This window comes from Phasianus colchicus, chromosome 1, assembly GCF_987193195.1.
Source record: "Phasianus colchicus chromosome 1, bPhaCol1.hap1.1, whole genome shotgun sequence".
Lineage (NCBI taxonomy): Eukaryota > Metazoa > Chordata > Aves > Galliformes > Phasianidae > Phasianus > Phasianus colchicus.
In genome coordinates, this window is record NC_143436.1 from 111,903,584 (window position 1) to 111,917,899 (window position 14,316).

At 39.8% G+C, this 14,316-nt stretch overlaps 1 protein-coding gene across 21 annotated transcripts in view; it reads left to right on the forward strand.

The window, feature by feature from the left end:
- The window catches only part of AGPAT3 (1-acylglycerol-3-phosphate O-acyltransferase 3), a 91,527-nt gene that overhangs the window by 39,975 nt on the left and 37,236 nt on the right, over nt 1-14,316 (forward strand). For 8 of the 21 annotated variants that reach the window (XM_031594631.2, XM_031594622.2, XM_031594623.2 and 5 more), the window contains one exon: nt 1,293-1,413. The exons of 6 other annotated variants lie outside the window; for them this stretch is intronic. Coding sequence is in view for 2 of the 15 variants with exons in the window: in XM_031594630.2 (XP_031450490.1) it covers nt 1,293-1,413 (121 nt within the window). In the remaining 13 variants the exon portion in view is untranslated. Of the gene's footprint in view, nt 1-1,292; nt 1,414-4,223; nt 4,291-14,316 lie in introns of all 21 variants that reach the window. 7 more of the 21 variants (XM_090123254.1, XM_090123265.1, XM_090123335.1 and 4 more) reach the window with 2 other exon arrangements.

Sequence of the window (14,316 nt, forward strand, 5' to 3'; positions counted from 1 at the left end):
GAGGAACACAGTTAGTGGGCATGGTGGGGATGGACCACCATTGAATCTAATGAACATAGAGAAGTCTTTTCCACTTTAATGATTCTATGGTTCTAAACTCACTATATAAGCCTATATGCCTGGTTGTCATTTCTGCTTCTCTCATACAACTGTCACAGAATTCTGTGGAGTTCTGGTTACTTCCAGTATCAGATGTCTGCTGGGCATTCTCTTAGATGCATGCATTTTTCTGCAGGCCCTACATCCTGATTAAAATAAGACCTGAGTAAAATATCGCCTGATTTTTGGGTGGTCCCATGTGGAGCTGGGAGTTGGACTCAATGATTGTTATGGGTCCTTTCCAACTTGGGATAAACTATGATTCAACATCTTTAAACTCTGGTAAAACGACTGGTGGGTTTGATAAATGTTGTGCATTCACTTTTGTGATTGCCTGAATTGCAGGATAGATGTTTGAATGGCTTTATTATTATCATTTATTTTTGAGAAAAACAGGTTCGCAATCTGTTAAATCAGATTTTATTGAGGGATGTTCTTGTTTTGAAGTTTGAGTTGTAGATTTCTACATAAACGTTGCATACAGTTTGCAGGGCTTGTGAAATCAGATAGCATGCTTTAAACAAGCCACCTCTGGGTAAAGTGCATCTCTAATTACTGAGACTAAATTATGTGGAAAGTGAGCTTGTGTCTGAAGTAAATCTTCAGTTCAGTAAATCTAAAATTAAATAATGATTAACTTAATTGCTTCAAGATCATAAAAAACCCCGCTCTTAATAAAATATAGGGATTAAGTGTGTGTTTTGAGAATAGATAATTGCTTCTGCTTCATTTTCAAATAACTTCTATGAAGACGGGGTTTTGTAGGTAGAAGAAATACCCTTTGTTATGCTTATTAGTAAAGCTAGGAAAAGTAGGTTAGTTCTTCAGTATGCAAACCCCTTCTCATTTCTGAATAGGAGCTGCGATTTTACTACTAAATATAAATAGAGCACATTTGCTTTTAATTTCATAGATATGTGCCAGCCAGACCTTCTGAAAATAAAGGTAGTTGATGCATGTGGAGCAGAGTGTAACATTAGTACATGGGAAGAGGGATGGAGTCGATTTTTGGTTTTGTTTTCTTTTTTTTCTTTACCTAAAGGAAAGAGAAAGACAGTTAACATTTATAGGGAGAGTTTGAGCTAAAGAATGGGTGAGTGGGATTAGCAGCTCTGTGTTATTTGCATTGTATTTTGCTTTTAAACAAAATATTTTTACCCTCATTCATTGAAGAATATCTTTTTTGCTTATAGGCAAATGAGAAAGCAAATCTCTTGAAATATAAGCAGTGGTACTTTCCTGGAGGGAGGAGATGGGAATTCTCCTGTTGCTCTGAGTGTTGCCAGGTGCAAGAAGTGGTCCACAGTGGTGGTGGTAAGAAAGAAATCATCCCCCACGTTTCTGTATTTATGTTTTGTCTGTAGCAATTAGATGCTTTTAGAAAAAAAAGGGGGTGCACATCCTGTTTTTCTCATAGATCTCTATGGATTGCCAGGAGAGGCAATCAAACATCTCCCACTCTTTGAATTTAGTTTAGGGAAACCTGTGCTTCAGCTTGGTGTGTGCTGTAGAGTTGACTTGTGTGCTTTCATGCATGCTGTACCTGTTGGTATTAATTGCAGCAAAGACTCAATCACAGATAAACCCTTATTGAGGCAACTCCTTAAATGCTAAATTATCTCCTCCCTCCTTGGGAGTGTACTTGGAACTGTGGCCTTAATGTGCTTTGAAGTGATTCTTACAGAGGTCCTGGAAATGTCTTGACAGCTGATTCTGAAGTCATCTCAGTCCGGGCTGCCTTTAAGCCAGATAGCCTTTAAATTTTATCTGGTAACCAGATATGAAAATGTTCAGTTACAGCAACAGACTTTTTTTTTTTTTTTTTTTGGTGGTTTCTCCTCCATAGAAGGTGGCAGCAAAAGCAAAAAGCTGATGAGCTGTTGAGATCCCACTGACACAGCAATAGGACAGAAATTTCCAGGACAAAATTTTAAAAATGGAGTGGCTAGTGTCAGCTGTTGACATTTTAATGATGATCTCTGTGGTACTCTGCCCCTTTCACGGGCTATTAGTGGCTTTTTATATAGAAAAGTGATTTAACTCTGGTGATTTTGCAAACACACAGTGTTGCTTTGGTATTTTATAACCTTTCAAGGTCTATTATAGGACAAGACATCTCCCACAAAACTTTCATTTCTGTGAGATTCCCTTCAAAGCTCAGTCTCACAAAGCAACGTGTGCTGTATCAGCCACAGTCTGTATTCACTTCATGCAAAGGTAACCCCATAAGTTGCTTTTTTATCCTGCTATAGAGAGAGCTAAAACATTTATCCCAGATCATACTGGATGGGCAAATTATCACTTCTACAACCTCCACATATTCTTGGATCAAAATTTTGCACAAGCACTCACAATTAGCCATTTTACCTGAATCTGGCTAATGATGACCATCTGCAGCTTTAGTGGGTAAGGGTTGCAGATGAAACAGCCTTGTTATGCTGTAATGGTGACCAACTGCTTTCAAAGCTGATTTTGCAGTGTTTTTTCTTGAGCTTGGTGCTGTGTGTAAGCAATGCCACAGAAATGCATCAGAACCTGTTTTTATGTATTTGCTGCCTTTTGGCTTATTTTTCAGTTTTTACAGCCGCGATTTTTGCCTCTTTTTCTTTTTCTTTTTCTTTTTCTTTTCCTTTTCCTTTTCCTTTTCCTTTTTCTTTTTCTTTTCCGTTTGTTTAAGGCTATCAATGTGAGCATTAGTGAGAAGCTAAAATATATTGAGAGGACAGGATTGTATGAACTATGCACAGCTGGTGAATTTTTAAGCCCTGTTTCTGCTTTGAGAAGAGAGAATTTGGGCTTTTCTAACCCAGCCCTGCAGACTGCAAAGCCTGATGTCTGTGCCCTCCATAGTGCATGCCTGACTCTTTTATCTCGGGTTGATAGTGCATGGAAGGTTCTTCTGAAAATGAAATGTCCCAGGTGAGGCGGATGGCCATGCTGGAAGCTGCACAGGTTGAATAATCCCCTGAATAATTCCTTCAGCCTTCGCCTTCTTGATTGTTCAGATAAATCCTGAGTGGGTCGATAGATATTAATATGGATTAGAGAAATTTCACTGAGAGCTTTTCAGTGTCCCAGTGGACACTTCTGACGCAGAACAAATCTCCATTTCATGAACAAGAGCACAACTGGTACCAATGGGCACACACTGGAGGAGGTGAGGGAATAAAGTGCAGGGAGACTGAATTACGTCTGCACATCTCCTAATGGCTGCCCTTTCTTTCTGGGGCTTGTGCACAAGCAGAGGCCCTGCAGGTATCACCTGCTGGTTTTGTCCTTACAGTATATCATCCTGGGGGATATATTTTTTTCAGTCTCACCAGTGTGGCAATTTGTAACAGTTGTTGGAAGATTTGTTTTTTAATATAAGTTAGCTGGGCGAAAAAATAAAACCTTTGCAAAGCAGTTGTGGACATAAAGATCTAGCAGACTAAAACAAGAAGTGGATCACAAAAGCAGTAATGACAGTCACAATTACATGTTTCTTTTAGTTCAAGCAAGGAGAGGTGTAGAATACATTAGAAACCGTTTACATTCTCTGTTTTCGTACTTATTTTATCAGCATTAAGAGGCAGCTTCAAAGCCTGTAAAGCAGAGGCCTCTACTCTGAGAGACTCTGGAAAGCTGCAACCAGAGACATATTCCCTACTGTTAGTCTGGTGTAGGATGATATTTAAGCCAAGAGTCAATTCTGCACAACATAAAAAGTAATGTTCTTTCCCATCTGTTTTTAATAGATAGCACACTGAGATGGGACACTGTAAAAATAAGAAGGAATAGTTTTTCTTGGTAGTTCAGAAACACTTGAATAGGTTGGGTTGTTTCTCAGTGTTGGATTTTTTTGTTTGTTTATTATATGAGTTATTGCATGCAGCGTTCTTATGCCAAGTGAGAAGTGTGGCTCTGAGCTATTTCAATATGGAGAGAATATTGTTATCACATCTTTCATTTGAGTATGCCTCCTCTAACTACTGAGCCTCCATTTAGGAGAGAGACAACAGAAGATCAGCTCTCTTGATTTTCATTTGAAAGAAACAAGTGTACCAGCTGTGTTTTGTGAAGCACTCCGTCCTCTTGATATTTGAAAACAGTGGGACTACACCACACTATGTTTTGTTCCCTAGGAGGCTGAGAGGAAGGAACAACACTGTCAGAAGGTGCTGGCTACCTTGGGAACAGGACCCACCTCTGGTGAGTCCTACTAGGGTGGTTAAGGACCAGTGTGAGCACAGGGGAATTCAGGGGACATCAAAGATCCATAAGTTGTCTTTGGGCCAGAGAGTTTGGTAACTGCTGCTCCTAGGAGCAGGTGCCTAAAAGCAACTTAAGTCCTACTTAAGTTTCTTAAAATTTGGTGAATGTGCTCCTTAGCCTATAGACTCTCTTGCAAAAGGCTTAGCATTAAATAAGTTTGCTTTAATGCCCATTTCATTTAAAATACACTCAGCATGGACCTGGATTATATACGGGCAACTTCCTTTGTTCAGACATCCTCTGACTATTGAATGCTTAGTAAGGCTATTTATTTTGAGAGATAAAAATAATCCAAACTAAAAATGCTTTGTAGGAAGCTATAAAGGCATGTATTTTTTATAATTGCTCTGATAATGTAAACACTGCATTGGGAGCAGTTGTTTTCACATGTTCATTAAGTTGTGAAGGCCACACGTTTAGGACAGTATTTTCTAAAGCAGCAGGGAGTACAGGTGGGAATATGAATGATATGCAGTTGCAACAGACATTATTATTTTTCCGTAAAAGCAAGGCCAATTTTATCACAAGACTCTGCTCCTTCATGGTCTCCTTCAGAGAGTCTCTGTTTCTGCCATGGCTTTGGTGTTCATGTTCATTTGGACCAGTAGCCTGATGCACAAGTGTGGCTTGACCCAAGATTGAGAGGTTAAAGGTTGTGCAACCATATATATCTGTGATGGAAAATGTCTGGTAAATCATAGAATTACAGGTATTGGAAGGGACCTCTGGAGATCACAGAGTCCAACCCCCTGCTATAGCAGGCTCCCTACAGTAGGTTGAGCAGGAAAGCATCCAGGTGGGTCTTGAATATGTCTAGGGAAGGAGACTCTACCACCTCTCTGGGCAGCCTATTCCTTTGCTCTGTCACTCTGACAGCAAAGACTTTCTTTTGCACATTTGTATGGAAATGAAACTTTCTGTGTTCCAGTTTTGGCCACTGCCCCTTGTCTTCTAGCTGCTCACACTGAAAAGAGCCTGGCCTCATCCATATGACTCTCACACTTGAGGTATTTAGAAATACTGATAAGATCTTTTGCAGTCTTCTCTTCCACAGGCTGGACAGTCCCAAGTCTCTCAGCTTTTCCTCATACAAGAGATACTCTGGGTCCCTCATCATCTTTGTGACCCTCCATTGAGCTCTAGATGATTCCTGTGGTGGCTGGGCTGCTTTAGAAATTGTTCTACCATGGTGGAGCAACCAGTGTGTGTGTAGGACAGCTGCACTGCTGGGTCTGTCTGGCAGTGGTTTAGCAAGTCATTTCTGGATAACTCTCAAGGAAGATACTCGTTCCCCCTTCCTGAGCTTCTGCCATACTCAGTAAGGAGTCACCTGGATGCCTTAGATCTATATCAGAAGGCGGCAGCAAAAGGGCTCAGATAGAGAACCATCTTATCCTGCAATTCTTTTTCTTTTGTATTGCAGGTATAGCAATGCTGCTTACTCTTCTGATGTATACCTCATAGGAGAATGTCTGTACTATTAATGTCTGTGAGCCAGCATAGTGCTGGGAAATTTGGTAACATAAACTTGCAGAGCTGTTTAGGTGTTGCTGTGTTCAGGCTGCTCATCCCTCTGTGCCTACAACTATCAATTCCTTGAAATGATTACAGCTTAGCTTAAGATACGTCTTGTTTTTACAGATCAGGAATGAGGGTTGCTGTAAGATTATTTCTGCTGTCATTAGAAAGTCCAGAAGAAAACTCTCTAACCCTTGTGTGGTGTTAGAAAGTAGGCATTCCTTTATTCATGGTACGTACTGCGTGACTTGACAAAGCAAGCATGCACTCTCAGAGTTCAGGTTCTTTGTATACACAGTTAAGACATATATGTGATACATATGTGATGTATTTACTGGAAATGGCATATGTATTCATTCTTTTCCAAGAACTCATTAATATATGCTAATATCCTGTGAACATATGCAATACAGGCCTTCAGTTGTCAGAAGACTGCTGACTTCATCTCTTTTATCTTCAGTTTAATCATAGTGACCTTTGGCTGATTTTCAGCTGTTTTTCCCCAGTTTCACATATTTCCATTGCTTGTTATGCCATAATGAGCAACTTTTATCTTGGTACACTATTACTCAAAACAATTTATATGAAACCCAAGAAAAAGTCCTTGCACCTGGTGGATACAGAGAAGCTCCCAGTATATAGTATATAGATAAAAAGCAGCCTGTTGTGGCTTCAGTGAAGCAAGGACTGTGGAAAACAAAACCATTCACATACCAAGCAAAGCTAAACTGAAACATTTTAGAACTAACGCAGATCAAATCCTTTTGCTAAGTTAAAGCAAATGGTAAGTTTAGGTTGGGTATCAGGAAAAACTTCTTTACCAAAAGGGTGGTTAAGCACCGGAATAGGCTCCCCAGGGAGGTGGTTGAGTCACCATCCCTGGATGTGTTTAAAAACCATTTGGATGTGGTGCTCAGGGACATGATTTAGCGGAGGGTTGTTAGAGTTAGGGTGGTATGGTTAGGTTGTGGTTGGACTCGATCATCTTTAAGGCCTTTTCCAACCTGAGCGATTAATATATTGGTCCTTAATCTAATACGTATTGATCCCAACTACTCAACCAGGCTATATCAATACAAGCAAATGTCAGGACATGCTGACCCTAAGTATGAGTTAAGAGCGAGCCTCTAGGAGTGCCTGGAGTAGGGGACTCTTGAGAAATCAGTCAAACCATGAATCTAAATAAGCTTCCAGTCACCTGGAATAATGATGAACTTAGTTACAAAAAAATACTTTTCTTATTAACGCAGAGAAGTTTCAATTATTACAAATATTTCCAAAATTTGACTCCTTATAGTGGAGGTAAGAGGAATATAAATAGAATGAATCAAAATAACTATTTCACATTTAATGGGCTTGAAAGTGAACAGTGTAGTCTGCAGACTTAAGAAGCAATTATCCATTGCTGAGTAAATAGCATGAAGGTTTTTGTTATATATCTTGATTGGAGAAATATTGATTCTTTTAGATTAGTTTGGTAATTAGAGCAGTTTCTTTGCTTATTTAAAATGAAGCTAGCTTGGCTTGCTAGACTCGCTGTCTATAAATGTGTTCTATATGAACACAAAACATTGAGCTGCAGGCAGTTTTTAATATCCTTGAATATCTGATTTTTTTTTTTTTTTTTGCATATAATTGCAGATGAGCTAAGGATTATTCTAGCAAATAAAAATGATTCATAATAACATAGATGCTGCTTCTCAAACCATTATGGTTTCTGGCTGAAGAGCTTTTGAAGAGCAGTGCCAAGCTAGAGCGATGGCATTCCAGAATCAAACACAGCACACAGACTTTTTTAAATGTTAGGCTTTGATACAATAAACACCTCTGTTTACTAATTAGCTTCTAGTTTTTTGAATGTTGGAGAGAAACTTTTGCTTGGCAGTCCATCTATTTTGAAATGCTGCAAGCTCCAAGAGAAACGGGTGCCTACTTTTATATGTTAATTTCACCTGACATTTCTTTTGGTGCTTTATAACTCCGTCAGGAAACAGAAAACAATCTCTGTTTCAGTGATGCTGTATATCTCTAACAGGAGTGGCAATGATGGTGTGGTTGTAACGTAGAAATTTCCATGCAAGTGATTGCCCACCTTGCTTGGGTTAGGCTATTGAGAAACCTCTGAGATTAGAATCAATGCTATAGCACCTGTAGGACTGAGAAGGAACTCACAGCCATCGTTAAATGATGTTTTGTAAAGATCCAGTCTGAGCTATTGTGCGTGATATGAAGATAACAAGAGCGGAGAGCATCTGTGAAAACGTTGGTTCTTTTACTGTCATCTGGGGAGTAGACCCTGTGCAAAGTAGCCCTCTGGAACAACAGAAACATGCATTTCTAGTGGGCTAGTCATTTCAAATATCCCTAGTCTTTGGCAGCAAGATAATTAGGTTACCTGCCTCTCCAATACTGCATTAGAAGGCCACTGTTTGTAGAAAGGTAAGCAGAGAAAACTGAATCATGAAAACACTAACAGGTCTTTGATTTCAGATCTTTGCTGGTGTTCAAAACCTGCATGTGTTACCATGGAAGGATGCTGTGCTCTGAAGAATTCTTAATGGCTTGAATTAGCTATTTATCAATAGGATTATTTATCTTATTTATCAATAGGGTGTGAAGCTACCAGGAGATGGAAGATTTTAAGACATGGGGAGAGCTATAAGCGTTTCTTTTCAGGTCTTTCTCTCACATAGGTTTTAAAATAGATCGGCTATTATGCAGAGCAGCTTCTATTGGGTGTCCCAGATGAATAGCCAACCACAGTCCCACCTTTTCATAGCATACAAGCCTTCCACTTCCAAGATAATTTTTTGAATGAGTGAATACTGTATTTATAAAGTGTGCTGGTTCTAATTCAGAAAGATTTCATCATATGTGAAAATACATTCAAATTTACAGTCAAAATGAAGTGTTCAAGTGTTTTGTTTGTTTGTTTCTTCTTTTGGGGGGTGAGTTGTTCTTTGGTTGTGGTTTTGGTTTGTGTTTTTTTGTTTGTTTGTTTGATTGATTGATTGATTTCATTTACACCAAAAAGTTTGTATGCTGTGTGGCTGCTGACAGCATTGGTATTCAAGCTGGAATAGGCTGGTGTGATCTTGTTTGAGAGAACAGAACAAGAAACTTTGCCCAGCATGTATTTGCTTTTGTTATCAGTCTGCTTGATAGCGTGCTCTATCTTTTTTGAAAAATATCTGTCTTATGTATATGCAAAAAGAGAACTGACCACAGGGATCATTATGAATTCAGACTGATAACAGCATTGTGAAATATTTGTCAATAAAATCACCTGAAGGAGACCCAGCTGTTGGGTTGGAATGTACTCCTGATGACAGTTGAGGTGGCAGGAAAGAGAACAAAAGTTGGATCCTGTATAAGGAAGAGTGGAGGTGATGTGACTTCTCTGTTACACCACCTTTCTTGCATTCTCCCCATTGGGTTGTAAATGGCAGTCTGTACAAAGTAACATTGCATTGAACATACTCCTCCATGGAATCAAACTCCCCAGTATAATTTTGCATGCCAACTCAGCTTGCTTGAACTGACAGAGAAGCTGTTTGGGTTCTCTACCTGCTGTTATTCCAAGCCACGTTTTTTACCTATTATCATTTCACCTAGTATTCCTTCATGGCTCTAAACAATGGAGTTTTATGTGAAGCCATGTGAGTGACAATTGCTCAGCAGAACACCTACAGTTTCTGTGTTCAGTATTTTTATTCCTTGTTTCTCTTGCTACTGAGATCTTCCAAAGCCAAATAGTTCAGAACAATGGCTTTCATCTTCCCTCCCTCTCCTACCCACTGCACACCTTCTTCCCAGTTTGAACCCCTTAGAAGTTGTGAGAAAGTATTACTGTGGCTACAATCATAAGATAAATAACATTGGTCCTGTCTTGCAGAAAATAATGTTCCCTATCTAAAATTTAAAGCAGATTGGCATTTCTTGAAATTCTCCCAATTTCTTCCCAATTAGTGTGCATTACATCAAAGAAAAGCTTTGAACTTGAATGGGGGCACATATAGTGTTTGCTGAGACTTTAGCCACAGTCAGAAGCTTCTCCTTGTTCAGCAAAAGCATAGTTACATGTTGACAGATACCTCTTGGTTGACTCTGTTTCTTTTGCTTGAGGGTCAACTTATGTCTTATTTACCATCCAGAGAGCAAAGGGTATCCTTCTTCTTATAATACTTAAATATTGGATGGTGATGGATGGGGCTTTATTTGTTTGTCCCTGGTTTTAACAGGGAAGAAAACTGTAAGAAAAAACAGGTAAGAAAACCAAGCATTTTCCAGTTTCACACAAACTTATCTAGAATTTTATAAAATAAATAAACTAAACTAAAATAAAATTTATAACATTTATAAAATTTATAAATGCCTGCCTCTATGCCTATGTTCCTCCTCCTACTTCTGTTTACTTACTCTTATATTTAAAGCCTTTGTGGCTGGAAGTGGGCTTTTGGATGGGCCTCTAGGTTTTACAATTTTGGGTGTAAATGCACAAATGCTCTTGAATTTCTTTTGTACTTTATCGGAATGCAAAGTATGAATTCCCACCAGCTTTGAAAATTCAACCACTTGGAGCAGGGGGGAGCATTTTGTGTAGTCTTAAAGATGAGTAGACGCTGTTGAGGTTTTTCTTAATCATCAGAGACTAAGATTGGCAACGTTGTTTAATTATATAACTTGATTATTTCACACAATTCAAGAGGCTTATTACTCAGAAATCATTTTGTACTATTAGTGCTTCTGTTAAATAACTCCTTTCTGTTTGTTATGTAAGGTTGGTATTATAGAATCCCTGTTTGAATACCAGCACTATAATTTTAGAATTGTTTTTATAATAGAATAACAAGTAAGATTTGTTCCAGATATAGACAATTATTGCAAATTCCTAATTATTTTATTAAACGAGGCCTCTAGATAATTGCTACTTTGGTTTTATTGTTTTATTTACAAAATTGTAAGGCTGTTCTTCACTCAGTCATATTCCACTATATGTACTTTCTGCAGTGAATATTCTGGTCTGGAAAAGCATTGGTCAGCAGTGCTGGAAACTGGTGATTAAGCTTCACCTACGGCAGCATTGCTAGCACCAGCTTGCAGATTGTGAATGTCTATAAACCTCCTGCCATCTCTGAACTATGTGTGTTTTCTCTGAGGTTTTTGTTTCAATACATAATTTTGTATGTGACCAATCTCAAAATGAGACTGGGGAATGTAACCCATAGAAATTCCTTTGGATCCCACAAGAGCTTATTATTCTCAAGCAGTGGATCTAGTTACAAGCTGCCTCCTCAACTGACAAAGAAGTGAATAGCAGTAAGATTTTGTGCCTGTGTAATCACATCAGAAATGTGGCTGAGTTACAGGTGAGATTGAAAAAGCGTTTCAAATAGCCCTGGAGTTTGCTCAAGATGCAGCAGGATAGGAGGATCTATTGAACTGGTGCAGAGAGGGCGCTTGAAATTTTCCTTAACATCATGAATACTGGATTTTTTCTGTCCTGACTGAGAAGTTGATTTCATGCATGACCTGATGCATGGAACCCTTCTCAATGTACTTTATAGGATGTGGCATGCTTATCTTGTGCTTGCTTTTAAACTAGTAGGTGGCTTGTTACACTCATTGCTATTTCCTGCCCAGCTCTGCTGAACTTCATACCCAATGAAATCTCCTATTGGTTGGTGATTTTCAAATCCATTCCTTAGTTTCCTTTTTGGCCATGTTTCTAAATAGTTGCAAGCATTGTGACTTCCTTTGATTGTACTATTCCCTGTTTATTTGTGCTTTAGGTGCTTCTGGCCCTCTCTTCCTATTTCACTAAAACCTCTGTGGCCACAAGTGCAGGGCAGCAAGGAATCTGGAAGGGCCAGAAGTACCCCACAGCTTACTGCAGCACTAGTGCTGGAGTTGGGTCAGAAAGCAGAACTGCTGGGTCTGCAATGACTGCTTCAATTTTTCCTCAGTGTTTAAGGATTGTGTTTGAATTTTATTTCTTTTTGTTCTTCCTGGTGGTCTAGCCCTTTCCTCATGAGAACCAGTTACATCAGTTGAAACAGCCTCACTGCACTGAGGACATTGGTGTAGTTGTAGGCGAGAAGAAATCATGCTCTCTCACCATCCCATAACTGCATGGGTGCTGCCTCAAGTCTCCATTGGGACTGTTGAGACCATGGCACAAAATGTCCCAATGGGCACCGGGCTCACAGCATGTGACTATAGTCTTCTTGCCCCTCATCCCTGGCCTCCTCTAGTGCCTTCTTCTAAACTAGGCTACTGGAGCAGGTCTGCAATGGCTCAAGCCTCCCCAGAGCCCTGAATAAGAAGAGAGAAAATGCTGTTCCCTGTAGAGTGGTAGAGCTCTCCTCCAAGAGCTACAGGGAAAAGGTAAAGGCAGTGCAATCTCAAATTACCCTCTGCAAAAAACACCCAGCTGGCTGCAAAGCCCCTTTATTTCGTGTTAGGACCTCCCTTCTTTGCAGTGCTGAGGCAAATAGTCCTTCAGCCCTGGAAAGGCTGTACTTGGGTGCAGACCAAACCATTTCTCTGCAGCCCTGCTCTCTCAAACCTTGTGTTGGGTCCTTGTGGGAGAGAGACAGGCTGTAGTGGGTGAGAGCCTCCTCTTCCTTAGCGTCTAGGGTTGTCTTTTCTCAGCTCTTAAAAAAAACCCAGCCTAACACAAAACGTGTCAAACAGCAGTGCTGGGCATACGTACCTCACCACATGAGCGAATCCAGTTGATTGTAGCCTGGTAATTTGCTGTAAGAAGATTACTGGATTAGAACAAAAGCCTGGTTTGTGAGCAACACCACCTGACAGTAATATTTATTGGGAAGTATTACCTATTTCAAATAGGAATTCACTTATGCCCCCATCACATGCTCATTCTTGGAGGTAAGAGGAGCTCATTCAGTGCGGTGTTTTAGGAAACCAAGCGAAGAAGAGGACACCCAGATTTTTTTCCTGTTGCTGAGCCAGCAGTTTTAGTAGCTACACTGCTTCCAGATTTACCTCGATGTGCTTTTGTCATCATAATCCCTCCTCCATGTCAAGACTGATTTGCTTTCCCAGCAAGGACTTGCATCGCCCATTTTTGCCCCTGCATTTTTTTCTACTCCTTTTTTTGTTTTATTAATCAATAACAGATTGGAAAGATGTTGGTAGGCCAGTCGGGTGCATGCTTGCTAGCTGGAGTCTGTGCTACACTCATTGCGCTGGCTTTAGCCTATTACTTGTACTGGTAAGTTGAATTTTTGTGCTGTGTCTACGGTGATGGCTTCTTTAAAATGCTTTCTTGAGTGAGCTAAAAGGTACTGTCTTTTAGAAATGCTCTTGGAGGCTGATTCACCTAATAACTTGTTGCTAGCTTTAGATAGCATCCTTCATTCTTTGCCCATCTGTGACAATGCCCATTTAGATGCAGTGGGACTCAGTTTTGTTACAATTGTTCAAGGTTGCTGTATACTTTTATTCCACTGAGATAGTGGTTTTCGATGCCATAGGAAATATTTGTTAAAACTGCAATTGTCTTTCCTCTTAATTGTAAGAGCTTTTAAATTTCTATCTAGTTTTCGTGCTCTTGGTTTGTGCAGTTGTGTCTCTCTTGGTACAGAACTTGGAAATCAGGCTGTTACAGGCTCATAGTTATGGTTTGTGTTTCTGTCATGTTATTTGTGACACCCATGTCTTTAGCACCTCAAAAGAAATTTCAGACAGGTGGATTTGCTGCAAGCTGGGGGCAAGCAACCCTAACTGGGGCAGGGCAAACGGGGCACAGAGATGGAAGCTGAGATGGCTTTTCCTGCACATTGGAGCCCTCAGCAAGGGAAAGGGAAGAGCAAGTAGCACAGAGCTGCCCTAGATTTTTGGGCTGGCTTCAATTCTGGATATTTCTACATTTGCCTAAGATATCCAGCCAAAAGAAATCTTGGAAGTTTGTCGAGCTATGTCTGGAGTAAATAACAACTTTATGAAGCCTGAGTGCAATCTGTTGACTAGTTTTAGTGGAAAAATTACATGCCACTTCAGCTGTAAAATAAAGCCTGCTGGAGTTGTAATTAATATGGCTACAATTGGAAGGCTTTCTGAGGGATGTGAATTTGCAGAAGACAGTTCTCCAGAGCATTGTGTGGGTTCTTTTGTTTGTTTGTTTTATTAAGCAATGAAGAGACAAATAAATTAAAATCTGCGGGGTGATCTTCTTGTCTTTGTTCTTGCCAAGTATTTCCTCCAGGCAGTTACGCCTGTGCTGTTTACAAGCCTACAGTCCTCTGTGTGTGTATGCACGCACTTCCAATATTGATGGGTTTATTTATATTTCAGCTTTACAGTGAATTTCTGCAGATGTGTAAGCTTGCAGCCGTGCAGCATAGCAGCACAAATTAAAATGTGCATGGTTACTGGCCTCTTCAGTCTTCAAAATATTCAAGAAAACAGGACCTACAT